General features: G+C 31.5%; 1 protein-coding gene across 2 annotated transcripts in view; it reads left to right on the top strand.

Annotated features, from left to right (window-relative positions):
* The first annotated feature begins 10,022 nt into the window (after positions 1 to 10,022).
* The window catches only part of LOC106468887 (disintegrin and metalloproteinase domain-containing protein 9-like), a 69,189-nt gene continuing 53,433 nt past the window's right edge, over positions 10,023 to 25,778 (top strand). Inside the window, exons 1-5 of one of the 2 annotated variants that reach the window (XM_022397253.1) lie at positions 10,023 to 10,216; positions 16,391 to 16,435; positions 19,712 to 19,854; positions 23,008 to 23,087; positions 24,738 to 24,807. In XM_022397253.1, coding sequence (XP_022252961.1) covers positions 10,135 to 10,216; positions 16,391 to 16,435; positions 19,712 to 19,854; positions 23,008 to 23,087; positions 24,738 to 24,807 — 420 coding nt within the window. In that variant the 5' untranslated portion in view covers positions 10,023 to 10,134. The remainder of the gene's footprint in view (positions 10,217 to 16,390; positions 16,436 to 19,711; positions 19,855 to 23,007; positions 23,088 to 24,737; positions 24,808 to 25,778) is intronic. The other variant, XM_022397254.1, reaches the window with a different exon arrangement.

The following is a 25,778-nucleotide window of genomic DNA, read 5'->3' on the forward strand; positions in this document are numbered from 1 at the left end:
ATATATTATATATATATATATATATATATATATATACAAACACATATATAATTTTACACACACATATACATATATATACATATATACAAACACATATATATTTACACACACACATATACATATATATGTATATATACAAACATACATATATGTGTGTATATGTCCATATCTGTCCTACATCTTTTTGTTTCTTTTCCCCGTACATTGCTATAGCTCGTGCAACTCCATGTTCTTGTACAGTTTTAACATTCTGTCTGAAAAAATGATGGACGACTATTGTCCTAACTTTCGTTTTTCAAGAACTTTTTTATTAGTTATCCTGATTATAAATTCCATTCTTAATCACAATGAAATTCTTAAATATTTATTAATTATAGTTTTGGCATCTCTGTATCAGCTTCTTAGTTTGGTACAACACACTCCTCGGACCTCTTTGTAGAATAATCTGTAACCAGCATAAGTTCATGCGCTGTTTCAGTTATTCTTTGAAATCAACAGTTACTCGTACAAGTTGATATTTCGTCATTTCCTTTCACAGATGAAGATGCAGGTGTGGCATCATTATTCAACAGATCTGTGTCATCTTGAATTTAGGGGCACCTTTAGACTACTAAAAAAAAAATTCGGGACTTGGAACCCAAGAAGCAGCTACTACTCAAAATAATCAAAAACATAATTGCAATGAAATATATTATAATTTACGTAAGATCGATTTGGGGGCACTGTGTAATACATCGGGTTTGAATGTGTAATATCTTTTTTATTTTTTTTACTGTTGAACAATAACCACATAAACCCTAATAAGCACAATAATCCAATGCATTTAAACGTTTTGTTTATTTGTTGAATTTAACACAAAGCTATTCTGCGTTAGCTGTCCCTAATTTTGAAGTAATGGGCTAGAAGGAAGGGAGGTGGTCAACATCACCCACTCTTAGACTACTCTTTTTACCAACGACAAGTGGGATTGGTGATTACATCATTAAGACCCCACGGTTGAAAGGACAAGTATGTGTGGTAACGAGACACGAACTCGCCGCACGCAACTTGCGAGTTGAATGCCCAAACCACCAGGCGCTGGTTTTCTTTGAAAATGCAATGGATACAGATTAATTCTACAAAAGAACGTCATATTACAAAACCTGATACAATGTAGTTTTCCTGTGCGTTTCATCTTTGTCTCTGAAGACGCTGCCAGTGAAAGTATAAATACATGCATAGATTGAACAAATATAAAGACTGTAAGTACAACCCAAATGTTTGTACCACCTAAACAGTGTATATATTATTAAATGTAGTTATAAATGAAAAAAAAAATTGCAGTTCGAACCAAGCAATTTATAAGACTAACGTTAAATCATCGAAGAAACTCAACCACCGAGGGAAGAAGGGGTGATTGTGAAAATTAAACCAAATGCCATAATTCGGTGACTTTTTCTGGATATGCAGTATTCGTTAATTGTGTTTAATTTAAAAATTAATATATTGTGCAGAAATATCTTTCAAACTTTCTATTAAATATACCTTTTATTATTAATATATTTACATCTATGGATTTTGGTTCGGTTGTTGTTAAGCCCAAAGCTACACAGTGTGTTATCCGTGCTCTGCCCACCACATGTAACAAAACTTGATTTTCAGAGACGTACGCCCACAGAATTATGGCTGAGCCGCTGGGAGACCGTGTATGGATTAAATTATGTCATAAATATATTGATAGTAACCTACCTTCCAAATACACTTCCAAACTTCGATCGTAACCTTGGAACAATAAATTTCAAGCCAAATGCAAGCGTTTCAAGGAAAATCATAAAAACTATTCTTGCTTTAACTATATTATTAAAATAAATTAATTAAACTTTTTATTTTTTAATATGTTTCGAATTCAGACCGTAAATAAACACCCAATTAATAAGATTTAATTAACACACACGTGGTATGTTCGTACTCTTAAAATATCGCAAACACACATTAGCTTAGACATTTCTCAAACTTAATAAGGTCAGCAACAATCAAGACCGAATTAAGGGGCGGCAAATTAGTGCAGTTTCCCCAAGCCCCCCCCCCCCGGATCGAAGGGACAACTAACCAAAAACTGTATGCCTCATTGAAAAACAAATATACCTTTGCAACTGTGTCACTATGACAACAGCGATGTTAGTCGTTGATAAATAAACCTATTATTTTGTAATTTTTCATTAACTAGTTCTTTCAGCTTGTTTTTGTTTTTCATAAGTATTTGCTCGGCCATTTAACAAAACAAAGGAAATGTCGTCATTACGTTATATTTATTATAAATATTAGAATTAGTATTTTGTATATTGTCTACCCATAGCTCGTGTTTGTATATAGCTCAAACCGTAGTTAATTAATAGTATTGAATTGTATTTGACTTATTTATAAAGTTCAGTTCTGAGACCCCCACCCTGCAAGATTTACTCCGGGACTTCAAGTCCTAAATCCAGTCCTGGCGACAATATCTTTGTAATAGTAAATCATCACACATTTTGTTTAAGTTACAGTTTAAGGTCAGCATTATCTTTATTTAGTGATAAGCAAGACAGTATTCCGAAATGTTTTTAGTTTTATATATATATATATTGTTTCGACAGCGGAAGTCACGTGACGCTGGTAACACGTCATGAGAATCTCGAAGGATCTTGACTTTTCCTGGCAACTCTAGTCTTTTCTAGGCGCCCTCTTTTTTGTATATAAGCCCGGCAAATAAAGCGAGATACTTAATTGCAGATAGATAGATATAGAGACAGATAATTGAGTCAAGCGAGCGATAGTGACCGTAAGTAAAGTGCGTGAATCGGTTGTGAATTATAGCATGTGTTTAAGTTAAAGTGACTGTGGAAATTGAGTGTATTGCAAATTTGTATTGAGAAAGAATAAACTAGTTTTATTTAAGAAAGGACTTGTATCGCTGAAGTTCCTCGGGAAGAATTTTTACGGGAAATTATCAAACAAGCAGATACGTAACAATATTAAGTCTCCTCAGTAGCTAATTTCAGAATTTGTATATATTTACCTTCGAATAGAAACAAATTTCTGAATGTTATGACGTATAACGCGTACTACAGAATTATTAAAACAAGAAGTCAAATGTAAGTTTGTGAACAGGAAAAAGCAGGAGACAGAAAAGCTAGCAAAGTTACAGTCAGTAGATTAAGTGGAACTTTCTGAACCTACAGAACTAAAGGACAATAGAATTATGGAGACTATACAACTTTAGCAAAAGATCAATTAAAAAAATAAGGTTCAGTATAAATTCTAAATTATTGTTTATTTGTTTGTTTGTTTGTTGTTAAATTCTAAGTTACATCATGGACAATCTATACTCTGCCCATTGTGGGTACTTAAACCCGATCATTAGAGTTATAAGCACTGAAACTTACTGCTAAGCAAGTGCAGGACTAAACTCTGAAGTAATAAGTACGTTCGTTTTAAAAATCAACGCTGAATAATGAGCTGGCTATCTGTGCTTGCCTGGAGGGTGGGAACGCTTAACAACCACCTTAAAATAGTTAGGACTATTTGTGTGAATGTGTATGTATCACCAAAAGTGTCGCTAGTCGCTGGCACACAGGACTCTTGCTCCGATTTTATTTGACAATGCCCCGAATTTCCAGTTGGTGCCTTGAAAAATCAAAATAGAAATTATGATCGATATTATACTGAAACTCCGAAAATTCCCGCGCCTATGGGCCCGAGCCACGAATCTTTTAAGCACCTAATAACGCCCCTGGGATAAAATATTTAGATAATTAAATAAAAGGAAAGACTGTCTGTGCGTGAATACAAAACTGTATTTAGAGTGACTTTATTTTTCCAGTTGTTGTTTCAACTTTCATGAAATTTCTCAGCAACTTTTCTCAGTCGTACTTCTCAGTATACTCAGCAAAGAACCCTTTCAGTCTGTGTTTTTTTATTTACAGAATAAACACCAAAACACTTGTCTTTCTTTCTGGAATTGTTTTTGTTCTTGAAAATGTCTTCTTTCTTAAAGTGTTATATTTTATCGTTTTGTGCATGAAGTTTGTGGGGTTTTTGTGATATGTTAAAATTAAGTTTTTGTTTTTGAATTTCGCGCAAAGCTACACGAACGCTATCTGCGCTAGCCATCCCTAATGTAGCAGCTAGTCATCACCACCCACCGCCAACTCTTGGGCTACTCTTTTACCAACGAATAGTGGGATTGACCGTCACTTTTTAACAGCCCATGGCTGAAAGGGCGAGCATGTTTGGTGGGATGGGGGATTCGAACCCGCGACCCTCAGATTGCGAGTCGAGCGCTCTAATCACCTGGCCATGCTGTGCCACAAACACAGTTAAGCTTATATTTGACAATTTAAAAATGTTCTATTTTATTGCTTCCTCTTTAGTATTTTCTTCCTTAATTAATATATACCTATTTACTTTAAAATGATTAAAATAAAAACTTACAGAAGCTTTACTGTATATTTTAATCGATATAATTTACATACAATATTACCATGACTGATCGAAAAGATAACTTTAATAAGAGCTACATCTTCAACGAGTAGCTGTTAGTGGTAAGGATTAAATGAATTACGTACAAATTTGTTTAGGAGAACTATACCTGATTGAAATTGTTTTTCAATCGAAAAAGATTGAAAATCATCCAAATTTTCATCAATATTTTTGAAAACAAAATTCGCAAGAACTTGTCGTTTCTCATGATTTGTTTCCAGCTTGATATTAAATCAGTTTCGACAGCAGTGTTGCCAGATTTAGCAAGAAAAATAAGCGACGCTGCCGTTCAAAACAAACCCAAACCAAGCGGCACTGACTTTCGAAACTGCTCTTTTATGGCTTACCCGCAAAATGGCAATTTGAGTGGCTTAATTGGAATATCCAATATATTAAGTGAGTGGGCCAGAAAGTTCACGATTGTGGGTGTGTTTTTAATTGAACAAGAGTGGGGGGAGAAGATAATTCTAAAATTGTAAGGTTCTATAGGTTATTCACTGATCCAGTCAATCATCGAAACCACTCCTACAACCATTTTACTGTGGGTTGAAATTAACTATTATAACGCTCCCCAGTGGCACAGCGGTATGTCTGCGGACTTATAATCCTAGAATTCGGATTTCGATACCCGCGATGAGCAGAGCACAGATAGTCCATTGTGTAGCTTTGTGCTTAATTACAAACAAACAAACTATTATAAAAAAAACAAATAAGCGACTTCAGAATAAAACAAGCCCTCAAACTGTCAGAAAATTAAAGAGACTTTTTAACAACAAGCCCAATTACGCTTATTACAAGCGAACTTAGCAACACTGTTCGACAGGCTGCAAGTATTGTTTATATTTCTTCGTTCTCTTCTCGAGGATCGAGTCGCAAAACAAAGAAGCGCCGAACTTTATCATTTCAACAATAGTTAAAACACAACTAAAAATAACCTATCTCTGCTAGTGTTTTATAATTATGAAAACCAAAAATATAACTAAAAAATATATATAAAACAACAAACTAACGGAATAGAAACTAAATTTGAAAAATGTTTAAAACCTAGTGACATTGAAATCTATGGTTTTTGTTCGGAAGATATTTTTTAAATATTGTAATACACTGTTACTATCACACTATTCAGCTGATCAATACTATGCTGTAGGTGTGTGCTACAAGGGTGTAAATAATAATAACAACCCAAAGCAATCTGGATGTAACAGACCACAAAGAGAGGTATATACAGTATGGATTTACTTTTGCTTCACCAACGGTGTGTTCATTTAAAAGAATAGGATTGTTTATCTATTTATTTCTTTTCTCCTTTCACATCCAGTATTTATACAGCCTAAAGGGAAATGTAACTTGAGTCGAATCTATGTAAATTGTTGCACATACACAATAAATTGACACAAATGCCCAATATTACATTCCGTTTTATGCTCAGAAAATAGTGGGTTCGCTGTCACAACATCCCAGAACGAGGCGACACCGATATTCTTTGATCCATTCTCACATGTGTGTGTGTGTGTGTAATCAGATTCTACCGTAGTTTGCTCTAAAAAGTATTTTTATTTATTGTCAAAAAGTGCCAGAAGGGCGTTCCGGTGCGTCTTCTCTTTCTACTTTTTGTTGTTGTTGTTCCATCTTTTCACTATTTAACTATGAAAACGTGTTCAAAACACGAGAGTAATTCGTTCTGAAGTTGTATGAAGATTTATGTAAGAGTTGTCTCTTTCATTTAACTTGTAGAAAAAAAAGTTTAAAAAGGATAAATATCTTTATAATTACGTTTTCAATTTACATTTAATTTGAGTGTAACGGTGTGATGGCCAAATAAAGTTTCATGTAAGAAAGTTTTATAACCCCTTTTGAACTTCTCGGTATTTATGTTGTGTGCAGCTGCTGAGAAAACTTTTGTTACTGAAAATATTTCACATCTGTCTAGGTTAGGACCCAAATGTTTTAGTTGAATGACAGTTTATACCTGCAATTCATCAAGCATCAAGCATGGTGGTTACAATTAATTTTCTATGGAACTCAATGTCTCGCGTCAGTGGCTCATGCAGTTGATGAAAGATAGTTGAAATGATCCGATTTTCATCACACTAGCTTTCGGATTTCTTCGTCTTCGGACTTACAACGCTAGAAACCGGGTTTCGATACCCGTGGTGGGCAGAGCACAGATAGCCCATTGTGTAGCTTTGTGCTTAATTATAAACAAACAAACAAACAAATCGGATTTCTTCAGTTTTGTGTTTAAACTTCCTGCAGTTTAAAGTAATAATTTATGAAGAAATTTTGACTTTTCTTTGAAATAGTAGGTATTAATTTATTCAATGTCAATCACTGAATTTGAGCTTAGGCTCAAATACCTTTTCTCAGCATTCAACTTATACTCACCTATAAGAAACAAAACGCAGCCATCCAACTACTTTTATTAGCTAACTTAGTGATGAGAAATTTATTATGAGTTTTCAGAGCTTGCAGAGATGACACATTATTGTAAACAAGAAGACTTAGTCCAGTAAACTTCAGAAAATAAATCTGCTGGTACATGTTATTTCGTAACATTATTTTAATGTGGAATAACAAAACGGTTAAAAGTAGTACTTACTTTAAACGCTACAAGGATGCAGTCGTTAATTTTTAACAGGAAGTTTACGTGAGAAACAAGGAGACAAAGTCAGAATTCGCATAATAAAACTCAGATCGGATTTTGTTAACCTCACGAAAAACACAAGAATTTTGTACACAGCTTCAAGCAACTTAATAAAACTGGAATTTCTGTTCACTATTATACTTGTAATTTCATCTGTTAAATTACATTGATATTGTATTTAAAGTTTCTGTCTCAGAAGAAAATCTTATAAAAACAAAAAATTATAATAATTTGCAGTTGAACTGAACATTGATTCATGTTGAAAAATGCTGCTTATTCATTGGGTGCAGGCATAGATTTTGACTCCGGCCAAACAAGAAAGAAAAGAAAAAAATATCTATCTGATTTCTCCTGAAAATATTGGGTCGGGCGGGTGATATATATCCATATTTTAACACAAGGTTTGCTTTGGTTTGAATTTTGCGCAAAGGTACACGAGGGCTATCTGGGCTAGCCATTCTTGATTTAGCAGTGATAGACTAGAGGAAAGGCAGCTAGTCAACACCACCCACCGCCAACTCTTGGGCTAATCTTTTACCAACGAATAGTGGGATTGGCGGTGTCATATAACGCTGAAAGGGCAAGCATGTTCGGGGATGGGAATTCGAACCCGCGACTCTCAGATTGCGAAGACCTTTATGGCAGGACCTTTATGTCAGGTACGTATATTGAAATTTTGAATAATGTCCGTTATTTTACATACCCATATGTATCTATATATCTTTATTTTCACCCTAACAGTTACGTATTTCACAGTTACTTACTAAATACCAAAATAAATGACCTATTCAATTCAGTAAAATAAACCTATAGACAAACTTCATAAATCGTACAAGACTGGATAGATTACTTTAAATTTACTCGCTTGACCTTGATGATTATCTTAGTTTGTTGATGCTGATGATATCCAAAGAAATTCATTTATGCTTGACTGTTCAAACAATTTCAGTATCTGTAAATGTGATGCCATCTTGCAAGTTAAACACCACATTTTGTTTCACCATGCTGTAAGGGGTGTTGCAAAATAAATCACACTTTTTCCCCCGAAGTAATGACGAACTTGGAAGGACCGCGAATATCATCACTCCTGAGAAAACGTCATTTCAACGTACTCTTGAGTGACTCTTCGAATTTCATTGTTTTTTGTTTTTTTTTGCGAAAACTTTTGAATCATGGTGCTCACTAGAACTCAGGTTCGTGGCGCATGTGCTGCCTTCGGGATGGCTCAGAAACTAGTCGCAGACATGCTCCGAGAATTCAAGTCTTACAATCGAAACATCGCAATGCCAGATTTGAAAAATCCAATTAATGCCTCAAAAGTTTCAAAATTGTTAAATTTAAAAGAGTGGTCCGTGAAAAAGTGGTGGAATGTGGATTGGGAACTCTCCGGATTTAAATCCCGCCGAAAATGTCGGAGCTTTCGTTCAACAATGCACAGAGAAATGTTGGAAATTTTGCCTGAATGCGAGAGACACAAACGTGAAACCTTGATTCATGTTCTCACTGATGTGCTCACAGAGACAGCCACAAAAACAGACACGTTTGTTGCATTGCTTAAATATTTTGCAAATCGATTAAAACTCGTGCGTGAGAACAATGGTGGCCTAATCAAGTGATATTGATACTTGGAATTACTTTTTTGATTGAATTAAAATCTTATTTTACTTTGTTATGCTCCCGGGGGAAAAGTCTGCTTTATTTTGCAACACCCCTTAGCCTACAAGATGCTCACTACGAATGGGTTTAAAAGGTCAAGTCTGGCAAAACGTCAGTGATACTCAAGCTGTAATAAGGTTAACCTGAAATATGAAAAATTGTGCACTAGGGGTTAGGGGGGGGGGGTTTCTCTCTTAGCCAGAACGAGTGAGATAAAAATTAAATACAAAAATAATGTAAAAGTACATGAGAATTATAAATTGTGTAGGTGTTAACCTGCCTTCTGTGTTGATTTTGTCGCATGAGAATTATAAATTGTGTAGGTGTTAACCTGCCTTCTGTGTTGATTAGCAAATATTCTTATTTCACGGAAATTCTGAAATAATCAAACAGTTGGGACTAGTTGCTTGGATCGATTAGCAACATTTAAGAATGAATGTTCTGATGGGGGAGTAGTCCACCCATTCTAAGTTTTTGAAAAATTGAGGTAGCCGAGAGGCAATTGCTTTATATTTCAGTCTTACTTTCCAATCTATTAACGTCTTCATTTTAAAAACTAATGAATTACATAGTAGAATAAATGCCAAATACTAAACTCTTGTCATTGGTTGTAAAAATGAATAAATAAATAAGGTCACGGACGTTAAGCTACGGGCGGGTAAAAATGAAAACAAATGTTTTTTTTTTTTAGTTTTTCATAGATGAGTCACATCCCTTCAAAGTTTGAGTAGAAACTGACTTACACTTGTTTATTGCTTTACCATAAGTTTCATTGTTACTGTAAGCGAAAAGGTTTAATTAACAAACAAACTGCAATACCCTGTTCATTTATCGATGGTTGAAGACTATTAATCAGTAGACTTATCTTTATGCGCAATTACTGTTTATTATTTGCTTTGATGAGAATTTTAAATTGCTCTCTGTTTGTGTTGTTAATGTTATAAACTAAATGACTAAATAACTTGTTTACCTGAAGATGGTCTAAACCATAATCCGAAAGCTCGATTACCTGTATTTTAAAGTTTACAAATCGTTTATGCGACCTCACTTCCTTAGCACTTGGTAAAATTTAAATTAAAGTGCAGTATTACGCGATAAACGTTTCATTTACCACTGGTGTTTCTTTTCTCTTTTTTTTTCTATGCCATATGGTGAATTGTAACGTTTACAGCGTTATTTCTGCCTTCTCTTTTGAGAGTAGAAAGAATCGGGTGCTAGAGTACCAGAGAGCTTTAGCGAAGAGATGCTTGTTGAGGTTGTGTTGTATTAGTGAGTGTGGAAGTATGGATCGAATTGTGGCTGCCATGGAGAGGAAATATGCTACTTTCACGTAGAAGATGCACTGGATTTATATCGCACTTTTTTTTCTTTGTTATGGTGCTCCATGTCGTGTCTTCGCTGTCTCAAGACGCAAACGAGGTAGGGTCATTTTTTTTTTCTGGAGGAACAAGAAATTATTAGGCCTAACGATATTAATCGGACTAACTTGTTAGGTTTACCTCCAAGTTTAGGCCTACGTTGTACTTATAGTTAAGCCTGGTCAAAGATGACACCTCTCCTTTTAAAATTATTGCTTTTGTATAAAACTAATGATTGTTAAACCATTGCTCACGAAACATTGGTAGTTATTTATGAGACTCGACACTAATACTAACTTATGAAATTATTAATATTTACATGTATGATGCGATTGCTGTTTAATTTTAATTTTATTCAATTGCACACTTCGTTTATAGTATACTCAAGAAGGTAAGTTCTGACAGTAGTCTAACAAGTCTGTAGCAGGAGTGCTTAGAAATTAGAATAAGCTGATTTACAAGAATTGAAAAAAAGCGCTGTTTTTATTATTTTTATTTAGACTTACACCAATCTTGTGTGTATTGCCCATTAAAAAATTAAGATGTCCAACTGTATGACTATCAGTATCATATACTAATTCTAAGACTTGAATTTTAAAATTGCTCAGCTGCTTCAACAGTAAATTTTTTTACAAGAAAGCACTATCTGCAAAAAGATACACTTTTATAGAACAGGTGGATTCAAACAAAATGGTCACTGAATTGTAAAAATATAGAAATAACTGTTTCTAATAGTAACATGACTAAACACTGAAAATGATTGTACATTGGTAAGACTTCCATATAGATAACACAATGCTACATTTTACTAGTTCTTAAGTGGTTGGTAGTTATTTCCATCACTAATTGGGCTTTGTTTTCCACCTCTCTTCAAATAACATCCCTCATGATGTCATATTTTTTATTTTCATCTGAAACTTGTTGATCAAAATGTTGTGCTTTGTTGTTGTAATGTGTATATTTTATTATTTAGTTTTTATTATTTGTTTCTGTGTTTTGTTTTTACTTTTTTGTTTGGATTTTCATGTTTGCTCTTTGTATGTGTAGATTATTATTTTTTGGTTATTTTAGAATTATTTTTATGAATTAGTTTTTATGCATTTTTAAAATTTTCATAATGCTAGATTTTGAGTATTTAGTACTTTCATTTGTGTTTGTGATTTATTATTTGTGTTTTCAATATGTTAGATTTTTATTATTTCCTTTATTGGTTTTAGTGTAACAGTGGTGTATGAGACATAGTTTAGTTATTATGTTTTAGTAATGGAAAGCCATGGATAATGTATTTGATTTTTATCAAATAACTGCTTATAACAAGGATGGATAGAATATTTAAATATTTTTATTCTTTGCTAGTTTTCAGTTTATGTTCTATATCTATTTCCATTGCTTTCTTATAGTTGTATTGTAAATGTTTGTGTGACATTTTTTTTGTTCCTGTTATTTGGCTTATCAAAGAAAAATATTTTAGCATTGAACAACATGAAACCATTTGTTTCTTAAAGGTTGTCCCTTAACATCCTTCACCAAGAAAAGAAACAATTAAATCTACAATTTATTTTTCACAAAATCATAAATTCCCCTTATCACCTTTGTAAGGTGCTGGCCTCCACTGTTGATGACAGCAACTCATTTTATAAACTTTAGAAAAATAAAAGTATCATAACTGGAGCCCAAAATGTAAATATTATATTCAGGGTTCAACTTAAAGAAAGTAGGTGCCATTATGTTATCAATCCCCAGAGTTATCCTATTAGCTTTCCTTTGAACCTTTTTCAATAAGTCAGTACCCCTTTCTCAGACAGGGAAACCAAAACTGCATGTAGTATTCTAAGTGAAGCATAACTAGTGATTTATATAGAAGGATATCTATTATATATATATATATATATTAAAATTCTTTTAGCTTTACTACTAGCAACAAAGCACTGTCTCAATGCCTTGAATGATTATATACCATTATGCCATACCAAGATCTCTTTTTCGGTTATGCTGTTGAGTGGTTTCCCATCTGTAATAAAATTGGGATGCAAATTTTGTTCACATTTTGATAAACCAAATGTATTGTCTTGAGCATGCTCTAACTGAAGATCAATTGCCAACTGATCCAAGCTAGTTTGTAGTATATCAACATGCTCAGTACAGATAGAAAAACCCAAGAGTTTAATGTTATCCACAAATTTTACTTACATACTAATTATCCCCCTTTCAATGTCAGTCATGTAAATATGGAAAAGTAAAGGCTAAAGCATTGACCCCTGATGTATGACACTAGTAGTAAAGGTCCAATTTAAATGGACTTCATCAAGAACAATTTTTTGGTTTCTCTCACCCAGTCATGCTTTAGTCTAGTTAAGTAGTCTTTCACTAACTCCAACCAATGTGATTTAATTACTACTCTATGTGCTACTTTATTAGGAACCTCTGTAAAATCTTAAGTGTCAGTGCTGTATGTTGTAAAGACTCCTATTAAAAAAAAAAAAGCACCTTACAATATTTTGTAAGGGTATAGCTGGAGGTCTTCCAAGTAAAATTTAGGCAAACATTTTTGTATTTCTGAATATCCTCAGTATTGTTTTGTCTGTCATATCAAATGAAGAGGTGAGGGATGGCAGGTCTTAGCTTCTGGTGTTTGTCACTATGATCTTGACATAAAAATATTGATGTATCATCTGTCAATCATGTGTAAACTATTTCTGTATGTCTGTTGATTAGACAGTACTTAACTTAGAATGAAGAAATTTGGGTACATTAGCAGCTCTATTTAGTTACTATTTTTGGAAAGAATTTTATCAGACATTCTGAAGATATTTTACATTAGTATGTGCTTCTTAAAATTTTTTGATATGGCATATTTATATTATTATGGATTCACATATATAGAAACATTTATATGTTGATTATACATAATTTTTTTTATTGTGTATATACTTTGTTGTTGTTTTTTTTCTAATTTTTTATTTTTTGTTGTTGTTTTGCTTTTCGTATTATCAAGTATATATACTTGCACTTATAACTTTCTTTTGTTTGGTTGAAACCTTAATTTTTTGTCTTATTTTATTTTGGAAGTAATATTTTTTAAATGAAAAAGATGTAAAAGACATTTACTTGATCCAACTTATGCATTTTCTTTCTGTTGTATTTGTAGTTTTTTAGATTTTCTTTATTACTCAAACAATGACTTATTAGACAAAAAGACAATTTTCTGTAATAAATGTTAAAAATCTAAATTTCAAAAATCTTGCAACTTCCTCCCAAAAAGAAGGTGAGGTTCATAGAAAAGGAATGATCAAGAGATTCATTGTTAAGGCTAGACAGTATAGAGACTGTAAAAGTATGTTATCCTAAGATGCATGTTGAAGAATTCTTATGCTCATGTGAACTTTTTAAAGGAGATTTTGAGGATACTATTGGGCTTTAAATTATTACAATAGGAGTCTTGTGATGGATGAAAGGAACTTATCCAAGTAATTAAAATTAATACATGTTTTTTTTAATAAAACTAAAAAATTATGTATCTTTTGATTAATTTATTTAAAAGTGGAGAAGAATTTTCTTCAAATTCTATTATTATTGAAGAGAAAGCTGTTTTGGAAAAGCTTGAGAAACTTTTTGAGAATGAAGTTCCTGGCAATGACAAGATTTATTCTATAACTGTGGTCAAGTTCAGAAAAAGATGATGGGACTTTAACCATTATCTTTCAGAAACCACTGAAACTAAGGAGAAAATTACTAATGTTGATTCCCATTTTTAAAATTTGTACACAATTATGGAGTGCATAAAACATCAAGATAAAGATTTTTTTTTTTTTACTTTGCCCTGGTTTGACATAAGTAACATAGTTGGATGAATTGTGGATAATTTTCAAGATTTTGTATGTGGATTCAGAATTTTATTGCGAATTCTTGGTTGTTTTTTTCAATATCTTCTTGGAGAAGAATTTAATGAAATAATTTTTGTTAGTTTTATAAATGCGTAAAAAACAGTAAAATTACTGTTTGCCTTTTTGTTTAACTTTTAGTTAATAAATAAATAAAATAAAACTGTACACTGTAGTCAAATTAACACTACTTCATTTTTAACTTGGTATGCACATTATTTTAATTATATTGAGTAGCAGAAGACATGTAACCTTTGTGAAAATTAATTGCCCATATCATTTCATCAGTTTTGCTTGTTTCAAAACTTTTCTTCATTTTGTAGGCTACATTAGAAAGGTTTGCCAATCTCATTAAAGAGAAAAGGATAAGAAATAATGCTGTTGAATATATTTAAATACAATTTGTGCTTTATTGAATTTGATTTTTCAATAAAGAACTCTCATTACCGAAATGCTATAATTATACATTTGTATATACATAATTATATACTTTCTTCAAAATAGAACTTTGGATAAAATGAAGCTTGATGTTTTCTGAAAAGTTGGACAAGTTCATTTGTTTTTTGTAGAAGACAAAAGTAGAATTAATGTTTATATGCATTTATAATTTTTATTAATAGAATTATATACATGTATGTTTCCTTAGTGTTTACCATAAATCAATTGAAATTAGGTTGTTGTTTTTTATTGCTCTGGTCTCAAAAAATATTTTCCCATTTAGTGTCTACCTTTTGTAAACTGGAGGAAGTTGCCATTTTTATTAACGTTTTTAACTGCAAGTATTTGGTATTCTAGCAGCTTTAATTTTTTTTTTATTAGCAAGTGTAAATAACTTGTGAATGTCACCAAATCTGAAACACAGACATTTCAAATACTTGATATGATATCTATGACACCTTTTGAATTACAATCAAAACCAGTATGTAATGTAGCTATTTCTTTGATGTTACACATGCATGTAATAGCTGAACCAATAGTCAGTGTTGATAACTATACTATAAGTAGGCCTAGTAGTGTCTATGTTATTCCACATTGTTGAAAGAAATAGTGCAATAAAAATTGCCTGAAGTATTAAAAACTAATTATAAATAGATAGTATTGACCTCATTATTTTATACATAAAACTTATTTATGGTCTATATGTAATATGTCTAATGTGTTCAAAAAGATGTAACATCACTTACCTTTGACCAATTATATGTCAAGACGGTAACTTCTGTAAAATAAACAAACATGCAGGAAAACACATTAAGTTAATATATTACCTTTCTGTGGTTTACAAATAACAGAATCTATAAATAAATGACAGCAAAAACTCCCATACAGCCTACAGATGCATCCTGTTCACTTGAAGCATTATAACAACTGTTAAATTTTTGTGTACCTATGTAAAGAAACTCTAGGATAAATAGATTATGAGAAAGAAAATTATTCCAGCTTTTATATGATATATTTATAAAATTCAACAACTTAAGAAAATTACAACAAAAAATATGCAGATTGTTAAATGTTACATTTCTTGACATCACCAACTTCAAAATGTACATTGGAGAAACGGAAAGAAGACTTGCGACAAGAATAAAGGAACATAAAGACAGCACAAGACTAATGAAAACAAAAAATTCAGCCATTGCAGAACACGCCATGTCAACTGGACACAACATAAACTGGGAAAAAGCCAGAATCATCGACACAGACAAATTTTGGAAGACAAGAAAAATTAAAGAATCGTTTTTACATTAACACAATAAAACCTTCACTAAACAGAGATTCAGGATTAGAGGTGAGTAAACTGTAACTACCATTGGTTGAGGCTACTGGAAGTCTCTCCTCCAATCAGAAATGTGTTTTAACCAACCAATCATAACACGCTTTCCACAATCTACTAGAACACTATAAAGACCAAACTACACCACACACATGCTGACCTGAAGACTTTTGATATGTCGTCCTCTACATTTGTAGGTTTCTACAACAGGCAGTTGCTGTCCATTTGAAACTTAGGTTCATTATGAATAGTCTGCCTAAACAACCTATCAAAAATTGCATTAGTTACTTGCTTTCTGGCAAGTAAGAGTACTGTTTGATTCAGATCTGTACAATGTTAATACTACCCTTCAGCTCTGTGCATTTCTCAGTAACAGGAATAGGTTTTCTTCCATATAAATCCTGAATTACTTGTAACTTTTTAACAGTCTTATTGGTAGAGAACCTTTTTATAGAGCATCCTCCATCATTTTTAATATTTGTAGTCATTGTTGAATTTTTGTTTTATAAGATTTTATTGGTTGTTGCACGTTTTAATTTATTAGTGTTTTGACTAACTTTTTTTATTATTACTAACCTTTCTACAGACATAGATGAAGCATTAGGCCATGAAGAGGACAATAAACGTAGGGGTGAGTTGCAGAGATGACTTTAAAAATTGTTTGTTAGAGTAGCTGAACATTTTTATTGATGAAGTATGAATTTTAAAATGTATGAACATTTACTTATAAATAAGGATTAATGAATGCATTTTTTAATGAATTAGATGCAAAAATGCAGCTAGTAAAACTGACAGTTATATTTTCAAATTGTTTGGTGTTTTGTTTATTTGACATACGTTTATAAAGTAAATTGTATTTATTAGTTTACTTTTTTTGTTTTTAATTTTTGATGGAAACGTCACTCCTATAAATTTGGTAATGTTACCAAGACCACTGTCATGATTTAGGGCTAAAGCAACTGTCTAATTCCTTTATTGAGCCTATAAGAATCTGTAGTGGGAGCTGTTGACTACCTTCCTTTCCCTCTTGTCTGTCAGTTCAAATTTAGGGGTGGTTATGAACAACCCTCCTCCTTCACATAAGAAGAAACTCAAATCTTACTTTAAGAAAATTATCTGTATTAATAGTTACTGGTATAATTTAAAATAATTTGTATAGCTTGTGCTATTATTTATACATATCAAATATTGATATTGTCTTAAGTACTTGTAAGTCTGTGTTCAGTATTTAATGACGTATTACATCCAAGACTTGCACATTACTCAAGTATTGTGTACTTGTAATTGTTACATCAGCCTGGAAACTGCTCTTCAGCTGGTCTGCATTTTGCATTTTAGGAATGCATCTCACAAAATTTCTTATATTTTATTAAAATTAAGTGTCTCTAAAATATAGATTTCTATTAGAATGCAGTCTGATGATAAGTAGAATTGTCAGATGTCTACCTTTCCAATGGGTAAAGTAATAAGAAGACACAATCTAAAGCTTAAATCTCATTTTTCTGGCCATGAACAATATAAATTGAACAATCATCATTGAGCTGTAAATAACAGATCATTGACACTCCTGCCTGTGTAGCATGAAATATAGGAATGGGCTCTATTTTGAGAGGAAAAGTTATTACCTAATATTTATGTATATAACAGGACACATTGATACAAATACACTAAATGTTTATGGGTGCCAGCATTTTTCCATTCTTTAAATTTTTCTGATATGGGCTTACAGAGATGGTAATAATGTTATGTGAATCTTTTTTTTTTTTTTTTTGTAAATATGTACTTATATGTATTATATATATTTGTAAACATTTTCTGTCTGATATGTGTCTACAGAGATGATAATGTTATGTGAACCTCTTTTCTGTAATATATACACCTATAAATATCATATATAAGCATATAAACACTTTCATGAGAATTACTGTTTTGTGTTTTATTAAGTCATTCTCATTCATTCTATGAAAATGTAAGTTTAAATAACAGAAAATGTAGTAATTGTATTTTGAGTGTAAAGGTAATCCCTTTTCCCAATATTTATTAATCATTTGTTTTTCACCAAAAGCTACCCATTTCTTTTATAATTTGTAAATGTTAAACATGTGAACTTGATTGACTTTGGTAACTAAAAGGTTCAGTGTCAATATTGTTAAACAGATAAGTATCGCTACTCTTGTTTAATACCAACAAAAACATGAAAAGATGTACAAGGAATGTTCTTGTATTAATTAAGAATATACTTTTGCAATATGTGGTCTGTACTTGGTTTTAAGCCAGATTTGTTTTTATTATCATACCATCCAATATATTTATTAATATTCATCATGCTATTGGTCCATCTGAAATTAGCCTCACACCTGGCATCAGTATACTTCAACTTAGGTTCTTGAAATTTAATTTAAAATATTTCTGTTTGTTCTTAAAAGATTTTGGAAAAGTTCTTCAAATTCTTGATTGTTTTGATAATTATATAAACCATAACATACACCGTGTGATAGAGAATCATAGTAGGCTAATTCCAAAGTTATTAAATATGAGGTTAATTAATAAACTATCAGGGATCATGTTCAAGAAAGTGAGCTATAGTAAGACATAAGCAGTTAAGATACTGCCATTGTTTAGGCTTTAGTGTTGAGTAAATAATGTTTCTGTTTTGGAATGCAAGTTTTGCCAAAAGAAAACTAAAAGTAATTGGAATTTGAATTCTGACATTTTGTGGTTTCTTCAACCACCGATTTGTATTTCAGTGAATTGTAAAGATAAGTCTCTGAATCAGTGTATTAGAAAAACATCAAGGAAAAATGTTTCTGTTAGAGATTATGAAGTTTGCTTCCTAATTATGAATGCAAAAAGATGAAAATGAGCTATTTTTCTATGAATTTTTAAATTATTATTAGAATACACTTTAGGTTTATAATTTTTACAAAAAAGCATTACCGTGTCTCTACACCGACTAAGTGAATTGTACTGAAATATTGCCATTGGAGAAGTGCATAACAGGTGAGAAAGAAGCTGTTCATTGATGTGGAGTTTATTATCTCACATAATTTGTCAACAGTTGAGAAATTCAACAGAAGTTGTACATTTAAAAATTTACTTCATTTTGAGTCTCACTATTAAGATAACTTTGTTTTCTCATGAGACAGTTTTCTGTTGATATCCACATATGTACATGTTAGGTTACATCATACAGTTTACCATATTAAGTAACTTAGAAAAGGATTATTACTGGACAAAGAATGGAGTCTGAGAGCCTGGATGTATGGAATCTTTGGGAGGGGGTGTATATTGTTTTATATTTATATGATATCCATGTTTCTCAACCTTGTTTCAAAGAAACTGGATGTTTATATAGTAAATCTAACATGATTAAGATGGGTATCCCCATTAGTTAACAGTCACCAAACTCAACCAAGCCAAAGTTTTTTTTAGATAATTAAAGGTTCAAAAGAATTCTTAGAATTTAATCTGTATAAAACAAGACTAGGAAGAGCTTTTTACTTGAAAAATTATATTGTACAGAATAAAAACTGACAATTTTAATAAGATATCTGTTTTAGATATTAAATGACTAGTATGTTATCTATACGCCCTCATTATTAGTGAAAGTGATTTTAGAAACCACACATTACAAAATCTTCATATCCAAGGCTTTTGCTTACATTTATGTAGTTGTACTTGAATACACTCAAAAGTCTGTGAAGGTTTATGGTTGAAGACTCCTCAACCACATGAAGCGGTGTATAATTTATAACCATTAATAAAACAGAACGTTACAAGGTACATGTAAATCCAGTTCATCCATAAAGAATGATGGTGTACCTTCCCAATGGACTTAGATTATTTTATTGTACTTTGTTTCAGGTTTTTTATAATCTAATAAACAAGTACTGTTATCATTTTCTAGAGGAAGTTAGTCGGCTTAAGCGCCAGTATCCAGAGAATGAAAAGCTTCTAAATAGCATACCTAGTCGTTTTTATAATGTCATCTATCCTTATCAACTTCGTCATCAAAGAAAAATGGGGATTTCTACCAGAGATGTGAATAAGGTAAACATTTGCTTCTAAAAAATAGATATTTTTCTATTTCAAGAGTAGGATGCATTATAGGTTATATTAACTTTGGAAGGTCACTTGTTTGTTTAACTGTAATAAGGATATCCTTCAATGTCTACCTGGATTTAAATACAGCAGTCCTTCTTAGATATGACTGACCTCTCTGCCATGATAAAAAAGTTGCATCTGACAGGAAGTCTTTATTCAAAGGATCAGTAACCAGATAACAAATGACAGAGTTCAAGCTGTGCCAGTTGCAATTCCCAGGGGTTGAGCATAATGGTTTATATACTGAATAGGTAGTAATATAACATAGCAAGTTGGTATACTGTATAATAATAGTTATGATGGATAACAGTTCAATAAAGATAACTTAAAATTGTTTTATATAAAATAAATTATACATTAATCACATTTATTTCATAAACATCCATGTATCACATTTTTATTAAATACATATAAATTACCACAAACTGACACAAAATATATTTCATAAAAAATCTTCCACTCTGAATATTCACGAGTCTGGCAATTATTATTTCAAGAAGCGTTTCGTTGTTAGTTTTCAGTGCACAATTTAATATCAATTTATAAAATAATGTGCAATAAATGTCCAGAATTCTGCATCAGAGAAACTGGAAGACAATTGGAAACTAGATTCACTGAACATAATAATAAGATATCCCATATTTACCATCATTGCAACTTAAACAATCCAGAGTATATCTGTACAAAACGGCCCCACCCTAAACCAAAATTTCACCTAGAAACTTGGATTCTTTTATCCCAGTTCTAAAAAGGGACCAGTTTAAAAGAACCGGTAAAGAAATAAGAATAAATATTATTATTAAATGATTAAAAAAAAAACTATAACCCGAGTGCTTTTGAAAGGTAGATTCCCAGTTTGCCCTTGAAGAAAAATAGTCCACCCTTTGAAAGTGCTTGGGTTATAAGGTTTTTATCATTTTGTATCAAGACTTCTTGAGCATATGTATTTTTCTTACATCATGAATGAACTAAATTATTGCTAGACTAGGCAATACCTAATATAATAATCCTCTCTGAATACAAATACTACATAAAATGTAATATGTTGCATTAAAACTATTTCAAGTTTACTAAAAATTCTGTAAGTTTCATTTATATTTTGTTGCTTTCATCACAACTTTGGTCTGTATCAACATCCACATCATGTTTCTATATCAACACTTTGAGTATTCTTCTTCACAGCGACTTCCTGTTCGCAACTTTCCCGAATACCTTCTGGCATTTCATTAGCCATGCTTACCGCACAGATTATTCGAGTCTGTCAATCAACAGACCATGAGTTAATAATCTTCACACCCTGCTAGTAAATCCTAATCAAGTTATTTAATGTCTAGGCCACTAGCTCAAAATCTTTTACATTCACTAAAAGAATAAATTTTAATTCTTCAAGCGAAGACAAACAACAGTTTCTGACCATCCCTGATTACTTTTCAGGACCTGAAACTTTTTAAAGCAAAATACCTACATGTATGTACCAAGGAGTTTGACTTGAACACCACGGGGTACCAAGATGCATATATTAAGCTATGAAGCAATCTCTGTTCATGTGACCTCTTTGTTCCATACTTCATACACTGTTTTCATGTGTCTCTATAAAGTACATTATTGATATGAAGAAAAGTAATTATAGAGAGGTTGTTATTCAACCTTACACCCAAAAATCACAGTCGTATGTCACATCTGTCAGGAAGTCATTCATGGGAGGTCAGATCAATGTTAAATTATTCCGTGCACAGGAAAAAAAGTCGTATTTAAAAGGAAGTTGTTATTGTGAAAGGTCATATCCACCAGGGACTACTGTATTACTTTGACTTTAAATTTTATCAATAAAAAGGTCTCATAGATTAATTTACTCTAATCCTGCCTAAAAGAATTTCAAGTGCCACAGCTATTGAGGATTCTTTCTTGTTCTTCTTACACTTAATATTCTCATTTGGACCTGAACCCCTTTCTTTCTTCCATATTCTTTGAGTGTAATAATTATGGTGATTTATCATTTGCTTTGACCAGCTTACATTCTCTTCCTAAAATGCTCTATAAAATTTTCTTTTACCTCTTACTTTTTGTGTGTATAATTGCTAGTTTTCAAGCTATTTGCTTGGCTACCTTTTGTTCAACACCATGCCATTTTTCTTTCACTTTTGTTTTTGTCAGTAACAGTTTACTTGTTTATTTGTTTGAAATGTTGTAGTCTTCATAGTTCTGTTAATCATTTTGGCTTTATTTTTTTACCACAGTATGCATGAGATCATATAGAGACCAACAACAACAATAAAAAAAACCTTCCAAAGTCAACAAATCCCAGTCAGAACACTTTAGAAATACTTTATCACTTTCATATGCCATCATGATTTTAGAAAGCAAAAGTGGTCAAGACAAACAGAAGTTCTCTAAAAACAACATGTGAACAGAATAACTAGTATATATCTTGGCTCAATGACACCAAGATCTGACAGGTCAAGAAATTAAGACATCAGCAATAGATGCAACAAATACTACACATCCAAAGGTATACAAAAATAAGAAGCATTAACATCTTTTAGAATATTTCTAAAACTTTGTTATAAATAGAAAATGTTTTAGCTTATGAGTCAAACTCCTGTCTAATTTAATGTTATATATATACCAGGAGTAAAATGTTTAGTTTTTATCCAATATCCACCTGATTGTCCAGATGTTGTGTTTTTAGTGTTCAACCATGGCTAGAACATATTTGTTGTGGATGTGTTTCTGTATGTATCTTTAATATTTCCTTTCATATTAAAAAGGGTTTGAAACTGTAGCTTTTCAGCACTTGGACATTTTTCACTTTGGAGTAAATATAATGTTTGTACTTCTTTGAGATAATGTTAAAAATAATAATAATTTTTTTGTTACATGTAGTGTCTTCCTATTGATGGAGGTCTTCATTGAATATTATAAATATTAAAAATATCATTACAAACCAAAAGGGTTTAAATATTTAAAAAAATTAAGTAGTTTTATTCTTCAAAATGTTTTTGTCTAGAAGAGATTAAGTTGGTCATTTTTTCTTTTAAATATAGTATTACGTTTTGAATACAAAAAGTCTTTACCTAATAATGCTTTCTTCGTTTTCAGGATGGGGAACACTTTAATGAAACAGAATTCCGAATAAAAGCATTCAATTATATATTACATCTTCAATTAAAGCTCAATACGTAAGTTTTATTGATGCATCTTCATAGTTCAAACATTGTTTTTTCAGATTGCTGTACTGGGTTAACTCAAAATGTTATGTTTCTGATACAGATAGATGATGAATACATATGTTGTGTTTATAGTTGAATTTTAAATAATTTATCAAATTAACATCTCATCATAGCCTTTAAACAAGTTCTCATTCATAATCTACATTTATAAACCTCTGTTTAGTGGTGCATGGTCTTTATATTTATAAGGCGTGTTATTAACAAAACTAGGACTTCGTTAGCTAAAGATATTTAAAATATTTGCTATGCAGTTCCGAGCCAATTGGTTTCTTGTGTTGGAAAAAATAAACTGAAGTTTTTGTCATCAGTATCTGTTTAAGCCTATTTGCAATATATTGTTATTTCTACATTTGGATTCATAAAAATTATTTATGTGATACACAGATAGTTCAAACATAAAAGTATGAGAACTAATAAACACTTCTAAAGTTAAACAAGATTATTTTAATAATTTTACAAATTATAATGAGACAAAAACCATTATGTAGCATAGATATGTATACTGTGCCATTACACAATAAACAGTTAACAATTGATCTGTAAAACCACGTTTCACACACACTTATTAACAATAATACAGTCACAGGCCCAATGATATCAAGTGTTAGCTTACTTTGTCAAAATACATTTTACTGTAACATGTATATTATTCAAGCTAATATAAATAGTACTTGTCTTGCTAAAAATCATATCTGTACTCATATTTAGGACTTACGAGCAGCTGTTTAAAAGAGAGCTCCACACACACCTACACATATGATTTCAAATTACCAACAGAAATTTTTATAAAGTGAGAAACATTGGTCAAACTAATTATTTCAATGAATAAACAGACAAGCTTGGGAATAAACAAAATTGATTTATACAAGAAATACAAAACCATCAAATAGTTAGGCTATTTGAAGGCATGTAATAAAGAAAGGTTTCTGACATCATAACTAATAGTTTAGAAACTATTAGTATGATATTTGTATGGAAGAAAGAAAGAAAGCTATAGAGTAAATAGATCGCAAAAAGAAATAATCCCAGCTTTCCCACAGACAACAATATCATTTTGTTAGTTTTAAAAGCTTGGAAACCTTAAAACAAAACGTGTAGTTTAGACTAATTTAACAGTTTCAACACTACCAACTTGGACGCTATGCTATTTTGAAACTGATTTAGCTGGTAAAAAAAGCAACAAACATATACAACGACCACAGATTTATATCTATCTTTTGAATGTTTTTCAGGTTTTACCTATGCAGACAAGAGTTTTACATATTTTTAATACCAAAATATAAGAATTGTATTATCAGGGAATAAAAACCAAAAGTAAGATTAGCAGTTTGAACTTCTTTTATTACTTTATCCAACCAAAAAACTCATAAAAAATTTATATTAATCCAAAATTCTAAATCAGTACATTTCATTCATAGGTTTGTTTTATAGGTAGTTTTAGGGAGAGCTCTGGAAGAATTTCTTAACTTAATATTTATGGATATATGTATAGAGAAAAGAAGTGTATTCATTTATAGAGCTTACTAGGGATCTTTTTTATGTGTAACTGATAGAACTTAAAGATTGATATTAATGTGATACTTAGTTTTCTTCTTGTAGGAATTTATTGGCTCCAAATCTTTATCTAAAAAAAACTTTACCAGAAGGCCGTGTTTTGGTTTCCCATCAGGTAAGCTTCTTCCATTTCTTTTCTTGGTGATGAATTCATCATCTTTCTAAAACTGTTTTCATATTGTGATTAATATGGCTGGTTAAAAAAGTGTAAAGTTTCCTAGACTAGATTTGAACATGAGTATTTGATATCTCCTCTGGGTTATATATGTGCTCGTGGGGTATTTCTTGGATTCAAGCACCCTAGGAAATGACCAGTCTGTACTGGTGTGTGCCTGTGCTCTAGCGTCATTGCTCTGAATTGAGTACTTAATACTAATTACCAAGACGTTTTATACTGCATTGTATATAACCTCATGAGGCACTGCTTCAAGATATATTTTAATTTAAGGAGTTTGTACATAAGAGTGAAGATGTGTAGCTTATTCATTGTTCTGGTTTGAGCATTTCATTTAAATATGTATAGAATCTGTGCTTAGTTAGTTTAATTCTTATTGAAACCTAAATGCTAGGATTGAATATGTGGGTATGTACTGGCTTGTACAAGTAATGAATACATAATGTTTAACAGTTAAACACTGGTTTATACACTTGCACACTATTCAATGCTCTGGTTTGGACACAACCAGCAATTAACAGTATAAAAAGCAGTTTGGGAATTTTAGGGTTAAAAACATATAGTTTATACACAAGTTTTAATATTTGTGTATGATCTGTATTTGATATATAAAAATTGTAAAAAGATTTTAATGTGCAAGCTTCATTTATATTAGATACTTATGGTTCATGCACAGGTTTTGGTACTTGCATTTGATCCATATTAAATACTTACAGTCCATGCAAAATTTTAAATATATGTACTTGATATTTATTAAGTACATATACTCAATGGACAGACTTAACCCTATATCTGTGGATCTTCCTATGACCACGAGTCAAAGGCCATGTCATGGCATTTGTAGACTCACATTCAAAATTTTATTGAACTACTATTTTATGAATGTATGTCAATAAGTTTGGTATCAAAGT

Source organism: Limulus polyphemus, unplaced genomic scaffold (genome assembly GCF_000517525.1).
Source record: "Limulus polyphemus unplaced genomic scaffold, Limulus_polyphemus-2.1.2 Scaffold3206, whole genome shotgun sequence".
In the NCBI taxonomy this organism is placed as follows: domain Eukaryota; kingdom Metazoa; phylum Arthropoda; class Merostomata; order Xiphosura; family Limulidae; genus Limulus; species Limulus polyphemus.